The sequence below is a fragment of the Megascapheus bottae genome, chromosome 3 (assembly GCF_031878675.1).
Source record: "Megascapheus bottae isolate mThoBot1 chromosome 3, mThoBot2.hap1, whole genome shotgun sequence".
In the NCBI taxonomy this organism is placed as follows: domain Eukaryota; kingdom Metazoa; phylum Chordata; class Mammalia; order Rodentia; family Geomyidae; genus Megascapheus; species Megascapheus bottae.
Genome location: NC_143511.1, coordinates 73,490,480 through 73,510,947, shown reverse-complemented (window position 1 = coordinate 73,510,947; position 20,468 = coordinate 73,490,480). Strand labels below are relative to the sequence as shown.

At 45.8% G+C, this 20,468-nt stretch overlaps 1 protein-coding gene across 2 annotated transcripts in view; it reads right to left on the bottom strand.

Moving 5' to 3' along the window:
• Positions 1-17,054, bottom strand: part of Rgs3 (regulator of G protein signaling 3) — a 140,887-nt gene extending 123,833 nt beyond the window's left edge. Inside the window, exons 1-4 of one of the 2 annotated variants that reach the window (XM_090330473.1) lie at positions 16,941-17,054; positions 16,219-16,322; positions 12,249-12,369; positions 4,082-4,261 (exon numbers count right to left, since the gene is read on the bottom strand). In XM_090330473.1, coding sequence (XP_090186599.1) covers positions 4,082-4,184 — 103 coding nt within the window. In that variant the 5' untranslated portion in view covers positions 4,185-4,261; positions 12,249-12,369; positions 16,219-16,322; positions 16,941-17,054. Of the gene's footprint in view, positions 1-4,081; positions 4,262-12,248; positions 12,370-16,218; positions 16,831-16,940 lie in introns of those variants that run through there. The other variant, XM_090330472.1, reaches the window with a different exon arrangement.
• Between the last annotated feature and the right edge of the window lie 3,414 nt (positions 17,055-20,468).

Here is a 20,468-nt window from a genome sequence, read left to right as displayed (position 1 = left end):
TCTTATGGGTTAACAGAACTGCCCTACAGACAGCACCTGGTAAGAACTCCATGAATAAGTAGTGTATTTTCTATTTACTATCCTCCACCAACCAGACCAGTGAATGCCAGGATGCCAGACCACAGCCCACCTTCAGGAGCTAACCCACTGCTTTTCCACTACTCCTGCTGCCTCTGTAGAAAACAGCAGACTGTGAAAAGCCACGTGTGTTGAACAGGAATGAGCTGGGAGGAGGGAGGCCGAGAGCACCAGTGATGGTCTCACTCCTTGGGTGCTCTGCCTTTGAAAGCTGGGCAAAGTCCACTTGTATGGCAGTAACTGTCTGGACCTTCAGAAGGAAACTGCATGCAATTCAAACAAAAGTCTGCTGATCAGGTCATGTGGGAAGGCTTGAGCTAGAGTCCTGTGTCTGCCACTAGCCCACAGGAGATCATCCTCTCCGTGGGTCCACATCCTCACAGGGAGGTGCAGGACTGCCCTCCAGGGGAGAGGTGTCATAGGGGGCTTTGCTCAGGCCTTCTAGGGGCAGCCCTAGAGGACAGCCCTGAGATCTATCTAGGAGGAAAGCACCCGTCCTCATCTCCACTGTGGGTCAGATGCCTGGTGGAGAAGTAGGGTTGCAGAGTCCGAGGTGAGCTATGAGGAGGCTGAAAAGGCGAGGACACCTGAACCAAAGGAGAGCGAGTCAACAGCCTCTCTAGAGGCTGCAACCAGTGAGCTAGCCATAGGGACCTCTGTGGTGACAAACCTAGGTCTCCGAACCATTACCTGGGGCGTGATTCTCCCAGCCAAGTAAGGCAGAACTAAGTGCATCTGGCCCCGGGTGGCAGGCAGAGCTGGTGCCCGGGAGCTGACGAGGCCTGAGCCCCTGCCCTGGGGTGGGGTGGGAGAGGTTTGCAAACGCAAGAGGAAGGATCGAGAAAGGTGCCCCAAGTGGAAAAGGCACCTGCTCCCTGCTGCCTGTGACCTGCGGGAGGCGGGGGAGCGGCCTTTCTGGCCTTGAAGGGTGGCAGCCCCTGGCCGCCTGCCCCCAGGCACTTACCAAAGGTGGAGAGGTAGAAGGACAGGTTGGGGAGGGCGCGCCGGCTGCCGTGGGAGACCCGGTGCAGGGAGCGCTGCATGGTGACCACCTGTAACCCGAGATCTTGGCAGTGTTGCCGCCCGTCACCGGGGCAGCGGGCTCACCTACCCGCAGCAGCGCCAGCGTCCTGGGCGGACGGACTCAGGCGGAGCAGGAGGCCGGCCCTGGCGGGCCCCGGCGGCCCCGCGCGTTGGAACGGCCCGGGCGCGCCTGGCCCTGATTGGCCCGCGCTGGTTTGAATGGGAAGATTTCCACCTGCCGGAGCTGGAGTCCCAGTGGCGCCAGATCTGCCACTGGCCACCAGGCGCATCGCAGCCCACAGGGACCCCTGGCCAGCGCACCTTGCTTTAGGCTGGAAGTGCCAGCCCTACAAGGGGGCTGGGCGGGCTTGGCCTGCTTTCCCTGCTCCCCTAGACCGCAATTAGCCTGTTTTGTAACCCAGCTTTGAACTAAGACCTGTAATCACCAGGCCCAAGCAAGGGTAAAGAAACAGCCTCCTGGCCAGTGCAGTGGAGTTTGACAAGGAACAGGACATCCCCATCCAAAGCTGCAGCCCCTTCTCTGCCAGCCTGGATGGGGGTGTGTGTGTGTGTGTGTGTGTGTGTGTGTGTGTGTGTGTGTGTGTGTGTGTGTGTGTGTGTGTGTGTGTGTGTGTGTGCGCGCGCACCAGCACTGGGGCTCTACACTTGAGCCACACCTCCTGCTTCTTGATGGTTAATTGAAGATAAGAGTCTCATGGACTTTTCTTCCCTGGCCGGCTTCAATCACAATCCTAAGATCTTGGTTTCTTGAGTAGCTAGGATTACAGACACATCCACCAGCACATGGCCTGGATTGCTCTCTTGAGCCTCCTCATAGACTGAGAGTAGCCTGGCCCAGGTCCAGAGGGGAGCTTCTTGCTCTAGCCAGCCCCGCTGCTTCCCTCTGCAGTTTGGTGCCTTCAGTCAGCAAGGCAGGCCCCCTGAGGACACAGGAGCAGGTTGAAATCCCCCCCCCAGTCTGCTGCAGGGAGGCAGAACTGGAGGGAAGGTCAGCCCTTGCCTGGATTTGTCGGCAAACATTCATGAGACACCTCCAGGGAGTGGTTTCACACCAAGACATCTGTTCTGCAAAGCTCTGACTGCTGTCACTGTGGGAGGGAAAGCTGTTGGTCCCATGTAAAATCTAAAAATGGGAAGTGTTGGAGTTTATCTCTGGTCCCTGACTTCATTGCCAAGTGTGTATTTGTGGCACTAAAGACACGATTGGGGGATGTAAGAGATAAGATACAGACAGATAGATGAATATGAGAGAAGGGGAGGAGGAAGACAGAGAGAGAGAGAGAGAGAGAGAGAGAGAGAGAGAGAGAGAGAGAGAGAGACAGAGAGAGAGAGAGAGACAGAGAGAGAGAGAGACAGGAGAGAGACAGAGAGAGAGATAGAGACAGAGACAGAGACAGAGAGACAGAGAGAGAGAGAGAGAGAGAGAGAGAGAGAGAGAGACAGAGAGACAGAGAGACAGAGAGAGAGAGAGAGAAGAATAAGCCACTTGCCAGGAATTGAACTGAGCAATCTAATGTCAGGAGCTGAGCTGAGCAATGTACACACACCATCTCAGATTTAGCTTTCACAGTTAGACTAGGGAATATTAGCTGTTATTTACCAGGGAGGAATCTGAACCTCAGCCAGGTCCTCATAGCTCCCACCTGTGATTCCACTTAAACATCTGAGACATGGAGGATTCTGATTCAAAACCAGGATCCTATGCAGAGAAGTCTGAGAGACTCCACCTGCAATTAACTAGCAAGATGCTAGACTGGGGACATGGCTCAAGTGGTAGAGTACCAACTATGAGCAAGTCAGTCAAGCAAGAGTTTGAGGCCCTGAGTTCAAACCCCAGTACCAGCATAAAGGAAAGGAAGGAAGGAGAAGGAGGGAGGAAAGGAGCATGGGATGGAGGAAAAGAAAGGAAGAAGGAAGAAAAGAGAAGGAAAGAAAAGGCCCTTTATTCCTCCTCAACCTTCATATGTGCCTGGTGGCCAACAGCAAGTAGAAATAGCAGGACTGCCTTCCTTCTCTCTGTCTCTGTCTCTCTCCCCCTCTCCCCCTCTCCCCCTCTCTCTCCCCCTCTCCCCCTCTCCCCCTCTCCCCCTCTCCCCTCTCCCTCTCCCCCCCCCCTCCCCCCCCCCCCTCTCTCTCTCTCTCTCTCTCTCTCTCTCTCTCTCTCTCTCTCTCTCTCTCTCTCTCTCTTTCTCTCTTTCCAGTTGTGGGACTTGAACTCTGGGCCTGGGCTCTATCCCTGAGCTCTTCAGGTCAATGCTACTGCCCTACCCCTTTAGCCACAGCGCCACTTCTGGCTTTCTGGTGGTTAATTGAAGATAAGAGTCTCCTGGACTTTAGTACTTTAGTGCCCATAATGGCTTTGAACCTCAATCCTCAGATCTCAGCCATCTGAGTAGCTAAGATTACAGATGTGAGCCACCATGCCTGGTGGCTCTTTTCTTTCCTTTTTTGGTGGTTTGGGGGCTTGAATTCAGGACCTTGGTGCCATCCCTGAATTTACTTCATTTACTCGGGTCTAGCACTCTACCACTTTTTGGACCATCGAGCCACTTCTGGTTTTCTGGTGGTTAATTGGAGATAAGAGTGTCATGGATTTTTCCTGCCTGGGTTGGTGTTGAACCACAATCCTCAATTCTCAACTTCCTAAGCAACTAGGATTACAGGCTTGAGCCAGCAGCGCCCTGCTCAAACCCATCTTCTTGAGGTAAGTGTGAAAATTGGATACCACAAGTTCCAAGGGTCACCATCAGGGAGCAGAAACTAGGGAAGGAGACTTGAAGATAGTAGTAAATTAGGGTCATGTGCAAATGAGTGACATATAAACTGTCAGATTATTTGAATCCTGGCACCTTGTGCAACCCTGTCCTATTCTTCCCACCCCTTGCCCCAGTCTCATACCATGAGCAGCAAGCACCACAGCTCCTTCTCCTGGCCACAACCTATTGACATGTGGACTTACCTGAGCCCTGGATCTGGGAATGCTTGATTCTCTTCCTAGCTGGAGGAATCTGAGTCCAGGCATCCTTTTTGTTCAAGGAAGTGGCCTGGGCCAGCTGCTCCATCTGGTCAGGGACAGTTGCAATCCCAGGCACAAGTCAGAGGAGCTGGGCAGAATCCTGTGTCCTGAGGTGCTACACGCCTGCAGGATTGAGATCAAAGCATGAGGTAGGCACTAGTGGAAATGGCTCCCTACAAGGAATGTTTGCTTCCAGCAAGACCTAGAATGTATTGGCCGTAGAAGCCCTCAAAGGACGATGCCCAGGAAAGAGGACAGTGATACACCCTACTCACAGCTCTTCAGGGATTGCTGTGGATAGAGCCCGATACCATAGGGGACCTCCCTGCACTCAGAAGATAGTGAGCAACTGGCAAAGGCAGCATCCAAGAGCATGCAACCAAGCAGGAGAATGGTAGAGCTGTGCTGTCTGAACATGGCAAGGAGACACCCCCAAGGCCCACATTGGGTACTTGGCCTCTACTTGGGGCAAAACTACAGTGCCTTGAGCTTTCCTCTGGCCTTCTCCTGTAACTGACCAGTGAATACGGGGAAGGGCTCAAGACTGCCTAATCCTCAGCTGACCAGCACTGACCTGCCTGAATGGCACCACCTTCACCAACCTACAATACTTTGACTTCTACCACAAAGGCTGGTTTTTTGGTTTGCTTGTAGAGCCTGGAGGCTTTCTTTACTTAAAAGGACCAGGTCACTTATTTCTCAAGAGATAGAGGTTAATTGTATGGGAGCCTGGACAGCGCACTTCAGGAGAGAATGCCCTGTGTACCTACATTGCTGTGCACAGTTGTCATCCAGAAAGTTCAGCAATCCTGGTTCTCTCCTCAAAAAGGCAGGGAGTTTGACCCAGTGGCAAAATGCTTGCCTAGCATGCACAAAGATCCAGGTTCCATTCCTCAGTACCACATACAAATAAAAAAAACTGGAAATGGTGCTGTGGCTCAAGTGGTAGAGCTCCAGCCTTGAAAAAAGCCCAATGCTCAGGTCCTGAATTCAAGCCCCAGGACTGGCAAAAAAAAAAAAAAAAAAAAAAAAAGGCAGGGGAGTTTGAGGTTCAAACTAGTCTGTCTCTGACCTGCCCTCAATACTCCAGTCCCCTCTAGGGGCCTAAGCAGCTATTTATCACTTCACCCACACCCACACACCTTCCACATGTGCAGAAACACATTACACACCTACACACTCTGCCCAGAAACATAGTATATACAGCACATCTCATGTACATATACATAGCATATATACACACATCCAAATAAATACACCAGATAAATGTCTCATATATATGCAAGCTAACACATGCACTGTATATACATCTTGTGTTTCTTATGCACAAGAACACACAAAATACACTGAAAGCCAGGCACTGGTGGCATATGCCTATAATCCTAGCTACTCAGGAGCCTGAAGATTGCAGTTCAGAGCCAGCCCAGAGACTAAAAATCCATGGGACTCTTATCTCCAATTAACCACCAAAAAACCAGAAGTGGCACTGTGGCTCAAGGGGTAGGGCGATAGCCCAGGCCCAGAGTTCGAGTCCCACAACCGACAAAAAGTGGGGGGTACTGGGAATGTTGCTTAGTGGTAGAGTGCTTGCCTAGTATGCATGAAGTCCTGGGTTCAGTTCTCAGTACCACATAAACAGAAAAGGCCAGAAGTAGTTAGTGTTTGTGGCTCAAGTGGTACAGTGCCAGCCTTGGGCAAAATAAGCTCAGGGACAGTGCCCAGGCCCTGAGTTCAAGCCCCAGGACTGGCCAAAAAATGTGTTCATTTCAAAAAAGTGAGAAGAACCAGGCACTAAAGGCTCACACCTGTAATCCTAGCTACTCAGTGGGCTGAGATCTAAGGATCACAATTTGAAGCCAGCCTGGGCAGAAAAAGTTCATGAGACTCTTGTCTCCAATTAAAAACAAAAAGCTGGAAGTAGAACTATGGCTCCGTGGCAATGGTAGCACACTAGACTTGAGCAAAACAGCCAAGGGACAGCACCCAGGCCCTGAGTTAAAACCCCAGGACCAGCACAAAAAAAAAAAAAAAAGAAAGAAAGAAAGAAAAAAACCACCACACTACCAAGGAATGGGGCCCACTGGGAACTGGTGGCTCATGCCTATAATCCTAGCTACTCAGAAGGCTGAAATATAAGGATCATGATTTAAAGCCAACCCAAGCAACTAAGTCCATTAAGCCTCTTACTCCAGTTATCCACCAAAAAAGGAAGAAGTAGAACTGATGGCAGAGCACCAGCCTTGAGCAAAAACATTCAAGGACACTAGTTTGGTGACTCTTCAGCTGAAAAGTAAGGATGGAATGAGATCAGGACCAGGTGACTGGAAGGAAGAATTCTGGCCTGAGAAAGGAAACTGCAGAGATACCCCTTACAGGGATACAAGATCTGGGAAGGAAAGTGGGATGGGGAGGAGGGGAAGAGTTCCACTAGTAGCTTACTATGTGCCATCTAAGTGCAGGTATGGTGTGTTAATAACTGAATATGCTGGACTGGAGTTCAGAAAAAAGAAAAAAATCCTTATAGAAACTGCTAGGGAAGCCATGGCATGGATGAGAGAGCCCAGGATACTGTTTCATGTGAGAAGGCACAGAAGAACCAAGAAGAGGACCAGCTGCAATAACAAAGGCCAGAAGAGAGCAGAGAAGCTGGGATCACACAGAGGAGAAGATAATTGTCAACAAGGTCAAATACTGGCAAAGGTCAAGTGGGTTAATAACTAAGAAGTGTCTACTGGATTTAGCAACAAGGCAGCCATTGTTAACCTTCCATCCCAGAACAAAGTGCTGGAAGGCAAGAGCGCCACGTGAAGGAAAATGTACCAAATTCATTCTAAAAGAAAAAAAATACGCCCTGGGCTTAAAGCCAGAGAATATTCTTAGGTCAGGATTTCTTTTTTTTTTTTTTTTTTTTTTTGTCCTAAATTTGACCAGGTGGAATGCTTTGTTGAGTAGTATTTTATTCACCTTGGAAATGGAGGGTTTGCCTTTTAAGAATATGTTGCCTCTTCATCTTCAAGGCAAAACCAGGGTCCTTTGAGTTCTTGGCTGTCTATTGGAGCAGATACTACAGAAGCCGGTGGCAAACTTGAACTCACCTCTGACCAAAATACACAAATGGGCTAAGTGGGAATCAAGGGAAAACTGAAGGTTCCCCTGTGAGCTGAGTGATCTTGCTTCAAAGTGAAGGAAGCCAGGGCAGCTCCAGCTCACAGATCAGGAACCCGAGAGAGCCACACAAGAAGCTCCAAAGAATTAGAAAAAGCACCGCTCCCCCCGCCCCGACACACACACACACACACACACACACTCACAGACTTTTCCCTCCAATCTTCTGTGAAGTATATGAGGGAGCTCATGAATGTGAAGAGAGTATCCAAGACTAGGAAAGAACCACCTAGGAGGTCTTTCAAGAGTACCCAGGGTGGGGCAAGAGTGTGGCCTAGTGGTAGAGTGCTTGCCTAGCATGCATGAAGACCTGGGTTCGATTCTTCAGTACCACATACATAGAAAAAGCTGGAAGTGGTGCTGTGGCTCAAGTGGCAGAGCTCTAGCCTTGAGAAAGCCCAAGGATAGTGCTCAGGCCCTGAGTTCAAGCTCCAGGACTGGCCAAAAAAAAAATAAATGTACCCAGAGCTTAGAATAGTTCTTTTTTCTCTCTCTTTTTCCCCAGGAATAGTTCTTATTTTAATCAGCTAGGGTATAAAGAGCCCCTAGTGTAGGAGACATTAGGTGGAATTAAAAAAAAAACTTATCTCTAGTCTTCCTTAGATTCAATACTGCTCTAATTCCATTAATAAAATGCAAAAAAAAATGGAAGACCTAAAAAGGATCTGTGTCTAAGTAACTAGAACAAGCTTAAGAATATTTATAGGAATACAAATAAATCCAGCACCCAACAAGGTAATTTTCCTCAATTCTGGTATTTTATTAAAAAGTTTCTAGGCATTCAAAACAGGAAAATACAGTCCATAATGGGGGAAAATTCAATTAATGGACATGAACCCAGAAATGAAACAAGTGATAGGATTAGGAGACAAAGACATTCAAATTGTTGTTCTGGGTGAGCTCCCGTGGCACCTGTAATTCTAGCTACCCCGGAGGCTGAGACCTGAGCTCTAAGTCAGGCCGAACAGAGAAGTCTGAGACTCTCATCTCCAATTAAGTAACAAATAGGAAGGAAGGAAACAAGGAAGGAAGGAAGGAAGGAAGGAAGGAAGGAAGGAAGGAAGGAAGGAAGGAAGGAGAGAGAGAGAGAGAGAGAGAGAGAGAGAGAGAGAGAGAGAGAGAGAGAGAGAGAGAGAGAGAGAGAGAGAGAGAGAGAGAGAGAGAGAGAGAGAGAGAGAGAGAGAGAGAGAGAGAGAGGTGGAGCTATGGCTCAAAGGGTAGAGTGTTAGTTAGCCTTGAACTTTTATAAAAGCTGAGGGACAGCACCCAGGCACAAAGTTCTAGCCCCAGTACTGCACACAAAAAAGTTGTTGCAACTCTATTGTATATGTTCAAGAAGTACTTGAAGAATATTTTTATGAGCTGGGCACTGGTGGCTCATGCCTGAAATCTAGCTACTTAGGAGGCTGAGATTTGAGGATAGCAGTTGGAAGCCAACCCTGGCAGGAAAATTTGTGAGACTCATCTCCAATAAAACTATTCAGAAAAAAAGCTGGAAGTAATGCTGTGGCTCAAGTGGTAGAGCACTAGTTTTGAGCAAAAGGAGCTCAAGGACAGTGCCCAGGCCCAAGCCCCAGGACCAGCAATCAATCAATCCATACATACATAGATGCAAAAAATATATATGGTTTGGATATTAAATGATTCTAAAGGCTCTTGGGCTAAAGGCTTGGTCCCCAGCTGGTGACACTACTGAGAGGTGACTGAATTGTGAGGACTCTAAACTCATCAGTGGCTGGCACCATGAGCTCATGCCACATGGGCTGTTGGGAGGGCCTGGCTAGAGGAAGTAGGTGGGGGAGGGGCATGGCATTTAAATGCCCATGCATTTAAAGCATATATCTATTCCCTGCTGCTGCCTCCTCCTTTTCCTCCTCCTCCTTCTCTTCCTCTTCCTCTCCTTTTCCCTCCCTTTTCCCCTCCCCCTCCTCCTTTTCCTCTCTCTTCCCTTTCCTGTTAGCTGTGATGGTCTGTCTCACCATAGGCCCTGACACACAAAGACGAAATCAGTCTTTCGGTTTAAAATTCTTTTGTGTTTTCTTCTCAGGTATTTTTCCACAGGAGTGAGAAAGTGCCACTGTAAAGGAGTAAAGGGGAAGATATACAAACACAACTGAACATCTAGAGGAGAAAAATAGGATATCTGAGATAAAAAAGCATAACAAACGGGGTGATAGTCCATTAGACCCATCATGGGAGAAAAAAGCAATAGTGAACCTGAAGATAAAGCACAAAAGCTACCCAGCCCCATAACTGGGGGCTTACGTCTAATCCTGAACTGCACAGGATATTGAGATCTGAGGATCATGATTTGAAGACAGCCTGGGCAGACAAATCCCAGAGACTCTGATCTCAAATTAACCAGTAAAAAGCCAGAAGTGTGTGTGTGACTCAAATGCTAGAGTACTTATTATAAATGAAAAAGCTGAATGGAAGTGTAAAAGCCCTACATTCAAGTCCCAGTATGTGGTGGGGGGGTAGGGGGTTAAAGAAAAATAAAAGAATGGCTCATCAGCCAGTTGTGGGACCATTTCAAGCAAACTGACAGATATGTAACTGGAATCCTTGAAGGAAGTAGAAGACATTAACATCTTTGAAGAAATGCTAGCTGATGGGCAGGGAATATAGAGTGGTAGAGTGCTTGCCTAGCATGTATGTAGCCCTAGGTTTAATTCCTCCGTACCACAAAAATAGAAAAAGCCAGAAGCAGAGCGTGGCTCAAGTGGTAGAGTTCTAACCCTGAGCAAAAGAAGATTGGGGACAGTACGTAGGCCCTGTGTTCAAACCCCAAAACTGGCACAAAAAAAAAAGGAAGGAAGAAGGGAAAGCTGGTAGAGATTTCCCCCAATTTCATGAAAAGCAAATCCAAGAATGATCTTAAACAAAGAAAATTATATCAAAGTTCAATCAATTGCTTAAAACAAGTAAAAAAAAAAAAAGAGGAGGCCAGGTACCACTGACTTAAGTCTAGAAACCTAGTTACTCAGGAGGCTGAGATCTGGAGGATCAAGGTCCAAGTCTGCTGAAGTAGAAAATTCATGAGACAAATAGAATCAGTTAAAAAAGCTAGACTAGAGATGTGGCTTGCATGGTAGAATGCCAGCCAGGCAAGTGTTGAGTTCAAATTCTGGTGCCAGCACCAGGAAAAGGTAAAAATCTGGCTTGTTTTGTTTAGCAGTTATTGGATTTGGACACAGGCCCTTGAGGAAGATGCTAGGCAAGCACAATTCCCATATAGCTTAGAATGAAATGCACATGCCACTGTGGCCAGTATTTCATTAGTTGAGAAGAGTTGTGAGAACTCTTTTGCATGGACTGGCTTTGGACTGAATCTTCCTGATCTCTACCTTCTGAGTAGCCAGGATTACAAGCATGAGCCACACTGCTCTTGACCAAAAAGAGAACATCTTAAAAGCAGTCCCCACAAAAGCCCACACTATCTACAGAGACATAAAAATAAAGAATGACATCAAACAACTTCTTATCAGAAACTATGTGCCAATAAAAGAAGAAAAATGATGCAACATTTTTGAAATCCTGGAACAGCCAGAATTCTTTACCCAGCAAAAATATTTTTGCAAAATGAAACTGAAGTGAAGATCACAAGGAATGTAACGTGTACAACCATGTACTGTGGCAAATGATCTTTCAAGCCAGAAAGAATGATACCATCTTGAAGTGTGGATCTATACAAGGAATCCTAGCATGTGTGAAGCCCTGTGTTCAACTCCTCAGTACCACATAAATAGAAAAAGCCAAAGTGGCACTATGGCTCAAGTGGTAGAGTGCTAGCCTTGAGCAAAAGAAGCTCAGTAACAGTGCCCAGGCCCTGAGCTCAAGCTCCGCCCCCCCCCCTCTGCAAAAGAAAGATACCAGGAAAGGTAACTATGTGGACACACATAAAGAGGCTTTTTATCAGGGCACCAGGGAATCACACCTGTAATCCTAACTACTGGGGAGGCAGAGATCTGAGATTATAATGAGAAGCCAGCCAAGGCAGGAAAGCCGGTGAGACTCTTATTTCCAGTTAATTACCAAAAAGCCAGAAGTGGAGCTATGGCTTAAATGGTAGAGTGCTAGCCTTGAACACAAAAACTCAGAGACAGGGGCCCAGAGAATGGCCTAGTAGTATAGTACTCACCTAGCATGCACAAAGCCCTGGGTTTGATTCCTCAGTACCACATACATAGAATAAGCCAAAGTGATGCTGTGGCTCAAGTGGTAGAGTGATAGCTTTGAGCAAAAGAGGCCCTGAGTTCAAGCCCCAGGATTGGCAAAAAAGAGAAAAGAAAAAAGCTCAGGGACAGAGCTCAGGCCTTAAGTACCAGCCCCCAAACTGACACACAAACAAAAATGAGAGAAGCCTTTAAAATTACTTCAATTTCTTTATAGGAATATTACACCAGGTACCAGTAACTCATGCCTGTAATCCTAACTACTCAGGAGGCTGAGATCTTGAGTACCATAGTTCAAATCCAGCCCGGGCACTAAAGTCCATGAGATTCTTATCTCCAATTAACCACCAGAAGATCAGAAACGGTGCTGTGGTTCAAAGTAGTAGAGTGCTAGCCTTGAGCTAAAGAGCTCAGGGACAGCACCCAGGCCCTGAGTTCAAGCCCCACAGCGGACAAGAAAATGTACTCTTTACCTGACTTATGTAACTATAATCCCTCTGTATATCACCTTTATAATAACAATTTTTAATCTAAAAAAAGAACAATATCACAGGGATGAGAGGCCACTAACTTAAAACCATCCAGAGCTCCCTGCATCCTAGAATGAACTGTTGCATGCTGCTTTGTCTACATTCTGATGTGATTAGTACAAGAAGCAAACTCCAGGGACGCTCTTAGCAAGTTAGCACTGGTGATCATGTGGCACTGTGCATTCTACATATGGAAAAAATAACAATAATGTACAGATGTTTACTATAAAAGATACCCACCACAGCTGCGACTCAACTGAACTGCCTTCAAGCTAGAAGAAGTCATGGCATCCACAGAACCCATTCTCCAGAGAAAACATCACTGAAGACCAGGGAACATATCTAAGTTGCTTTAGTGGAGCTGTAACCGAGAGATGGTATATAATCATTCCCTTTGTTTCAAAATGCTCTCCAATCTTTCCCCCACCACTCTACTGAAATAGTTCACTTTAGTTAGCAGCCCCTATTGACTTGTGATGGTACAGGGCCTTAAAGGGTCTGGGCACTGCCCCTTAGTGGTTTTTTGCTCAAGGCTGGCACTCTACCACTTTCAGTTTTTTGTTGGCTAATTGAAGAGTCTCATAGCCACACACTGATGGCTCACACCTATAATCGTAGCTGCTCAGGCGTCTGAGACCTGAGGATCACAGTTCAAAGCCAGGCCAGACAGAAAAGTCCATGAGACTCCTATCTCCAATGAAACTACCAGAAAACCAGAAGTGAAGCTGTGGCTCAAGGAGGTAGAGCAGTAGTCTTGAGCACCAAAGCTCAGGAACAGTGGCCAGGCCCTGAGTTCAAGTTCAAGCCATACAATCTCTCTCTCTCGCTCTCGCTCTCTCTCTCACACACACACACACACACACACACACACACACACACACACACACACTTCAAACTGTGATCCTCCTCAGATCTCCACCTCCCAAGTAGCTGGCATGAGCTAGCCACAGGCATGAGCTGATTCCCTGCTACTAGTGAATTATTCCTAATTATGAAAATCACCTGCCTGTTCTTGCTTTAGTTTTCCTAGCACTTCTGTGACAATTCCTGTTTTATGACTTTCCCTGTCTTCTAATGAAGGTGTTAGCACACTGTGCCCTGAGCCTTCCTGGCTCGGTACTGTCTCCCTCTGAGGTCGCAGGTACTCTTACTGCTTTTCTCACTGGTTCCGGTAACTCCCAGATCTTTCTGCAACCCCTGAGTCTAGAGCCGCACTGGCCTTCACTCACCAGCCTCCAAACTTCCCCTCGGTGCCCATCTTTCTCCCTGACTGGTCTCTCACACTTAGATTATTAGCTACTCTGCTGAAGAAACTGAGATGTATCTTATGTATCTTCTTCACATCTGCCTAACTTAGGGCCTGGCACACATTTTATAAAACTAAATCCTACCTGGGAATGCAATTCTAAAATCAGCACATAAGGCACAGAACAGCCACAATGCCCTTCAAACAATCCTTCAGGTCTTTTTTTTTTTAATGCTTGGTTTGTGCCTGGCTACCAGTGGTTTGCATCTATAATCCTCGCTATTCAGGAGGCTGAGATCTGAGGAACATGGTTCAAAGCCAACCCCAGGCAGAAAGTCCATGAGACTCTAATGAACCACCAGAAAACTGGAAGTGATGCTGTGGCTCAAAGTGGTAGAGTGCTAGCCTTAAGTGAAAGAGCTCAGAGACAGCCCCCAGAACTGGTTTTTTTTTAAAAACGAGGGGGGGCATTAAAATCCTCTTCTCCATCTTGCTCTCCCTCTAGCGAGTATTTCACTGAGCGGGAGAGCTGGAGTAGCTTCCTGATGAGGAGGTATTATCTCTATCACTTTTTCTCCCACTGTGTTTTCCTTAACCCCATACACTGGCTCAGTTTTCCTGAGTGCACTGTATAGGTGGTCATACCACTACTCTTTCATCTTTCCCTAAACTTGTTCTATCCATGAGACCTTTATTTCCAATTAACTACCTATAAAATGGAAGCAGAGCTGTGGTTCAAAGTGGTAGAGTGCTAGCCTTGAGCAGAAAGCTCAAGAACAGTACCCAGGCCCTGAGTTCAAGCCACATGACTAACAAGAAAAAAGAAAGAAAGAAAAAAAGAAAGAAAGAAAGAAAGAAAGAAAGAAAGAAAGAAAGAAAGAAGAAAGAAAGAAAGGAAGGAAGGAAGAAAGAAAGAGAAAGGAAAATGAAGGAAGGGAGGGAGGGAGAGAGAGAAAGAGAGAAGGGGGGGAGAGCACTGAGCACCAGTGTTCATATCTCTAATCCTAGCTACCTAGAAAGCTGCGATTTGAGGACCTCATTTCAAAGCCAGCCCATGCAGGAAAGTCTCTGCGACTCATCTCCAAGTAACTAGCAAAAAGCCTGAACTTGGAGCATGGCTCAAGTGGTAGAGCACTACCCCTAAATAATTAAAAAAAAAAAAACTGAATGCGCTTGAACTCTGAGTTCAAGCCCAAATATCACTCCACTTTATATAGAAGAAAAAGGGAGACAAGTGAGGCTTATAAACCAAGTGAAAGAGGCTGAGTAGGGTCTTGAGAGCAAGGAAGAAATTTATGAAAAAATATGTCACAGGGTGTTGGCATGTTGGAAAGATGGGAGTGAGTGGGGTGACCCAGACGAGGGGCTCCCATCGTAACCAGGTGTCAGAAGACAGAAGCAGAAGGGACAGAGTAAAGTGAAAGACTTCAAGTGCTACAGCTAATAAGCTCTGGTGACTGACTGAACTTAGAGACCATAAGAAGAAAAGACCAAAGGGTATCACAAGGTCTCCACCAGCATTGTACACATAAAAGCTGTTCAAGAGATACTTGTGGCATAAATGAATTTACACGAAATGTAAACAAATAAGTGGTAGAGAAATGACTTCAAGAAATTTTTGTAAAGCAGAGAATCCTTAGACATATAAGTCAGAAAAGAAAATCAAAATGTATTATTACACCTTCCTTAAAATTTTTCGTTGCTGTGATTGTTCTTGAGGAAGAGTCTGGCTTTATATCTCTGGCTGACCTCAAATTCAACATTCTCCTGACTAAGCCTCCAGATCACAGCCAGGATTACAAGTGTACACTACCACCCCTACTCCTATTGTTTATCTCACCCAGATTTCATCTGTTTAAAAATATAAGGAAGCCGGGTGCCTGTGGTTCACGCCTGTAATCCTAGCTACTCAAGAGGCTGAGATCTGAGGATCAAGGTTCAAAGCCAGCCCTGGCACAAAAAGGACCTGAGAGACTCTTATTTCCAATTAACCTCTAGAAAATGGGAAGTGGGGCTTGGCTCGAGGGTAGGTCAGTAGCCTTGAGCTGAAGAGCTCAGGGACAATGCCCGGGCCCAGGGGTAGGGTGGTAGCCTTGAGCTGAAGAGCTCAGGGATAGTGCCCAAGTCAAGTTCAAGCTCCATGACCCACCAAAAAAAAAATGCAAGGAGACATGTGTGTAAATGTTACATTGAAACCACTTTGTACTAATTAAAAATTACACACACACACACACACACACACACACACACACACACGGGAGGTAGTTGGGTATAGTGATACATGTCTATAATTTCAGAATCCCAGAGGCTAAAGCAGGAAGCTGATAAATTCTAGGCCAGCATGAGCAAGACCCTGTCTCCTGCTCCCCAAAATTATATAGCAACATCCATGCTCAGATTGCTTTTGGTATTTTCTTTTTACCAGTACTGGGGCTTGAATTCATGGCCTGAGCACTATCCCTGAGCCTCTTCGTGCTCAAGACCAGTGTTCTACCACTTTAGCCACAGCCCAGTTTATTGGAGGTGAGTGTCTCCCAGTCTTTCCTGCTTGGAGTGGCTTGGAACCATGGTCCTCAAACCTTAACCTCCTGAGTAACTAGGATTACAGGTGTGAGCCACCGCACCTGTCTCCTTTGGGAAGTCTGCCCTCCCAAGGACTAACTCCCTACCTCCTTGAGTCTTAGCCCAATTAATCTGTAAAGGTTGTCATTTTCTCCCAACTTCCCCTAGTCTTAGGCCTCTGAATTCCAGGAACTGCCACAATTTCTAAATAGTTCTTTCAATGACAGTCTATTTTATTCAGAGATCAGTTCATTCATCAGTATTTATGGAGCATCTCCAGCAGGGCAGGGTTTTCATGGCAGTAGACGCAGCTACTCCCTCCTTCCAGGAGTCACCCATATCCTCTTGCACTGAAATTAGACGACCCATGTAAATGACAGAATGTTTTTCTTATTTACTTACAGAGAAGCAGCTTTTGTAGATGCTGACATCAGAAATAACCAGAGGCCTCCAATCTTTGAAGGGGCTGAGATGGGATATTTATTTTCATAGTACAATACCACCATCTAGTGGTAGGAGACAGTAGTGCCAATTGATTTGCAAAAGCCCCAGCATGCAAGCTCTATTTCTGGAAACGACTTCCTAAAATTTCTCCAGAACTTTCCCTTTTTCTATCAAGATGATTTAGGAGTAACACATAATAAGTTCTTAATTAACACTTGTCAAATATATGAATAAAATACTAATTTCATAGGTTGGTACCTTATGACAACTGAAAAAGATAATTTAGAAATTCTGCTAGATTTCTTTGGACTCCAGAGAACTTCTACTCGTTTCCACTAAACGGTGAGAAATATTGATGAACTTAAAGCAGTTCCTTTGAATAATATTTAAAAGTAACTTCACCCATGAATGGAACCCGTAAAAAGAAGAAAAAAATTAAAAGGAACACTATCTGTTGTAAGGACCAATACCCAAACAAGAGGACAATACAGATCTAGGACATCTGAAGCTTCCAGATCAAATTGAGCCAGGTGTTAGCAGGTAATGTGTCCCAAAATATCATGGTGATCCAAACCATGCCTTCAGCAGGGATTCCAAGAAAACAGCAAAGAACACAAGAAACGAAAGGCTAACTTGAGGAATATCTTAGCCTCTTAGAACAATATTCGAACAGATTAAACCTTGAGTACTCTCGTCAGATTAAATATGTAAAGCAAATTTCCAAGCAGTTCTGGCTGAGTCTTAACTTCTCCTGATTCCTGAGGCCTTGGGTGGTAAATGGCAGTTAGTAACGGTTACCTGTCTCCTCCTCTCTCAGAACACTGGTGGGCAGAGCAAAGGATCCATGAGGGCTCCTCCCCCTAAGTCAGGGCCTGTCTACATGATGTCACACTTCCTCAGAAAGGAAGGATGAAGGGCAGAGTGTCTTGTCAAAGCTTACGTTAAAGAACAAGTTAAAGAGGGATCTAGCTGTACAGGACCTGAAGAAAGGGGACTCTGAGGCTAAGCCTAATCCCCTTCCTTTTTGCTGGCCTTTGACACTCCTCACCCCTCCCCCACTTTCCCCCCACCTTCCCTGGTTTCTCTCCCTCTCTCACTTTACACTGGTCCTGGAGCCTGAGCTTTTGTATACAAAGCTAGCATTTTACCACTTGAGCCATAGCTTCATTTCCCCACTTATAGCTTTCTTTGGTGGTTAGTTGGAATTTCTCAAACTTTATTGCCCAGGCTGGCTTTGAACCATAATCCTCAGATCTCAATTGCAGAACCACTACTATAGTATAAAAGCTACAGATCAACTTGGGGGGGGGGGTACTGCTCAAATTGAAATCGTCATAGATTTGTAAATACATTGAGAGAACTTTTTAGAGCTGGAGGGTGTGGCTCAGTGGTAGAGTGCTCATCTACCATGAACTCAATGGGATTCAATCCCCAGTACTGGAGAAGGGAGAGGGAGGGAAGGAGGGAAGGAAGGAAAGAGGAAATGGAGGGAGGGAGAGAGCCAAGTATCTTAAGGACTTTATCCTTAAAGGCCTTATCTAAAAATCCTTATTGAGCTGTCATTGGCCCTAAATTCTGAGTCTAATCTGTGGAGACAACCCATATCTATCTAGAAAGCTAACCAGGAAAATACCTAAGTGGTGGGTATACATCTCTTTGACAAATATCATCCAGTATATGTTATGGTTCTCCAAGTGCTATTTATGATTATCCAGCTTTAAGAAATTAGTATAGGAAGAACATCTAGCCTGAAAATGTCACTGCCTCCCTCCTCAAAAATAGAAGTTCAAGCCCCATGACTGATAAAAAAAGAAGAAGAAGAAGCAAAGGCCCAAGTTCACAGAGCCTTCTATTTAAAATGCTTTGATTCCAAGGGCTGGGACCATGGCCTAGTTGTACAGTACTTGCCTAGCAAGCATGAAGCCCTGGGTTTGATTCCCCAGTACCACATACAAAGAAAAAAAAGTAGTGCTCTTCTATCTGGCAAATATCATGTAACCCTTTTATTAATTACAATAAAAAAATAAACATAAAAAATAGTGCTATAGCTCAAGTGATAGAGTGCTAGCCTTGAGAAAGCCCAAAAACAGTGCCCAGGTCCTGAGCTCAAGCCCCAGGACTGGCAAATAAATAAATCCAATTCCATTATTCAAAAGGTAGCTTTGCACTCATCAGTAGGATTTCAAAGGATATTTCAGTTTCTGAAAGTTGCTTTGATGAGCAAAGTAAAACTACAATATGGGTAAGACCTCTTCTGTGCCTGAATCTTCAGCTAAAACTACCAAACAAAAGATAAGTCCCCTCCTGTCCTCACCCCCAGTGCTATCCACCAGACATTGAGTTTGTGGCTATGGATAGGTCTGAGGTAGGCTAAGAAAATAAAAAAATGTTGTGAATTTTAAAGTCATCCATAGAAATTATTCTGCAATGTACATTTGAGAAATATTTTCAGGAAAACAGCCCATATAACCCCTTTGATTTCTCTCACTCTGAAGAGTCAGCTAAAGATAGATTAGTAACACAAAATGATGTCATATAATTTTGGTTTGGCTTAGGAAAGAGGTACGAGGAGGCAGCCGATTTAGCTTTCTAATTTGGTCTGTCATAAAACAATGTTCAATCTATCCTTCCTGTAAAACCTGTACTTAGGGTAACCAAATAATTGATCAAGAAAAGTTTCTCTTTAGAGAACAATTTCTGGCCTAGTTCTGAGCTCTACTTGTGGCCTGGCCATGTGAGCAGGGCCCTACAGTGTTCCCATTGAAGGGGTGAATTCGTTTGGGAAACCTGGATAGCATTTTGGCCTGGCAAACCAAAACCAAATGTAGAAGAGACATTGTTTTAAAGCATTTTGTCTTTGACTTTCCTTTGCCTCTCTGGTTTCAATAACTTTCCTATGATCCTGAGGAGAGGTTATACAGAATGAACCTAGTTAGGAATTAACAACTAATCAGAATATTTTAGGACATGGAACTGGGAGTTTGGCATAGTGGTAGAATGCTTGCTTAGCATGCAAAAAGACCAGGGTTCCATTCCTTGGTATCACAAGAGAAAAAGCCAGAAGTGGTACTGTGGCTCAAGTGGTAGAGCTCTAACCTTCAGAAAACCCAAGGACAGGGGTCGGGAGTTTGGCCTAGTGGTTAAAGTGCTTGCCTAGCATGCATGAAGACCCGGGTTCAATTCCTTGGTACCACATATAGAAAAAAAGCCAGAAGTGGTGCTGAGGCTCAAGCGGTAGAGCTCTAGCCTTGAGAAAGTCCAAGGACAGTGCTCAGGCCCTGAGCTCAAGCCCAGGACTGGCAAAAAAGAAAAAGAAAACCCAAGGACACTGCTCAGGCCCTGCGTTCAAGCCCCAAGACTGGCAAAAAAAAAAAAATGTTATGGGGCCTGACTATTGAAAGTGTCACCTTCCAAAACACTTATAATAAAGGCAACTAACTAACTAATCAGAGTAAAAGCTGGGGAGGAAGCCTAGACTCAGAGCAGAAGCCTGCCTCTTCTGAATGAAGTTCTTCATACTAGTCCTCTATTGCCCTCAATTTCATTCCAGTTCCTAAGACAAGAACTGAAGAAGGCCACAGCAGTAGTGGCGGGCAGTAGGGCTGCAACACTGGCAGGCACTGCCTGCGGCTGACATCAGCACTAAGCAGGCATTTCTTAGTACAGGACTACAACCATATTGGTCGAGCCCAACTGCAGGGGCATAAAAGGTGTGACACCAGGAGGGCTGTCTTGGCTCTGCCACTGAAGGAAACAGCAGGAAAAAAACTCCAAATCACTTAGGTCTCTCCTATATTTGTAGATTCAAATCTACAGAGATTTGAAGCTCTCCAGTGGAATTCTCCAGTGAAACTGATGAAAATTACATGAAACAATAAAATATCTCATGCCAGGTGCAGGTGGCTCATACCTGTAATTGAAGCTACTCAAGAAGCTGAGATCTAAGGATCATGGTTCAACGCCAGCCTGCACAAGAAAGTCTAAGTTTGTTGTGTTTTGAGTTTTTTTTGGTCAGTGGTGGGGCTTGAACTCTGGGCCTGGTTGCTGTCCCTGAGCATTTCACCTCAAGGCTACTGCCTTCCCTATCCCTGGACCTGGGCGTTGTCCCCGAGCTCTTCAGCTTAAGGCTACCGCCCTACCCCTAGAGCTACAGTGCAGGTTTTCTAGTGGTTAATTGGAGATAAGAGTCACACAGTCTATAGAACCCG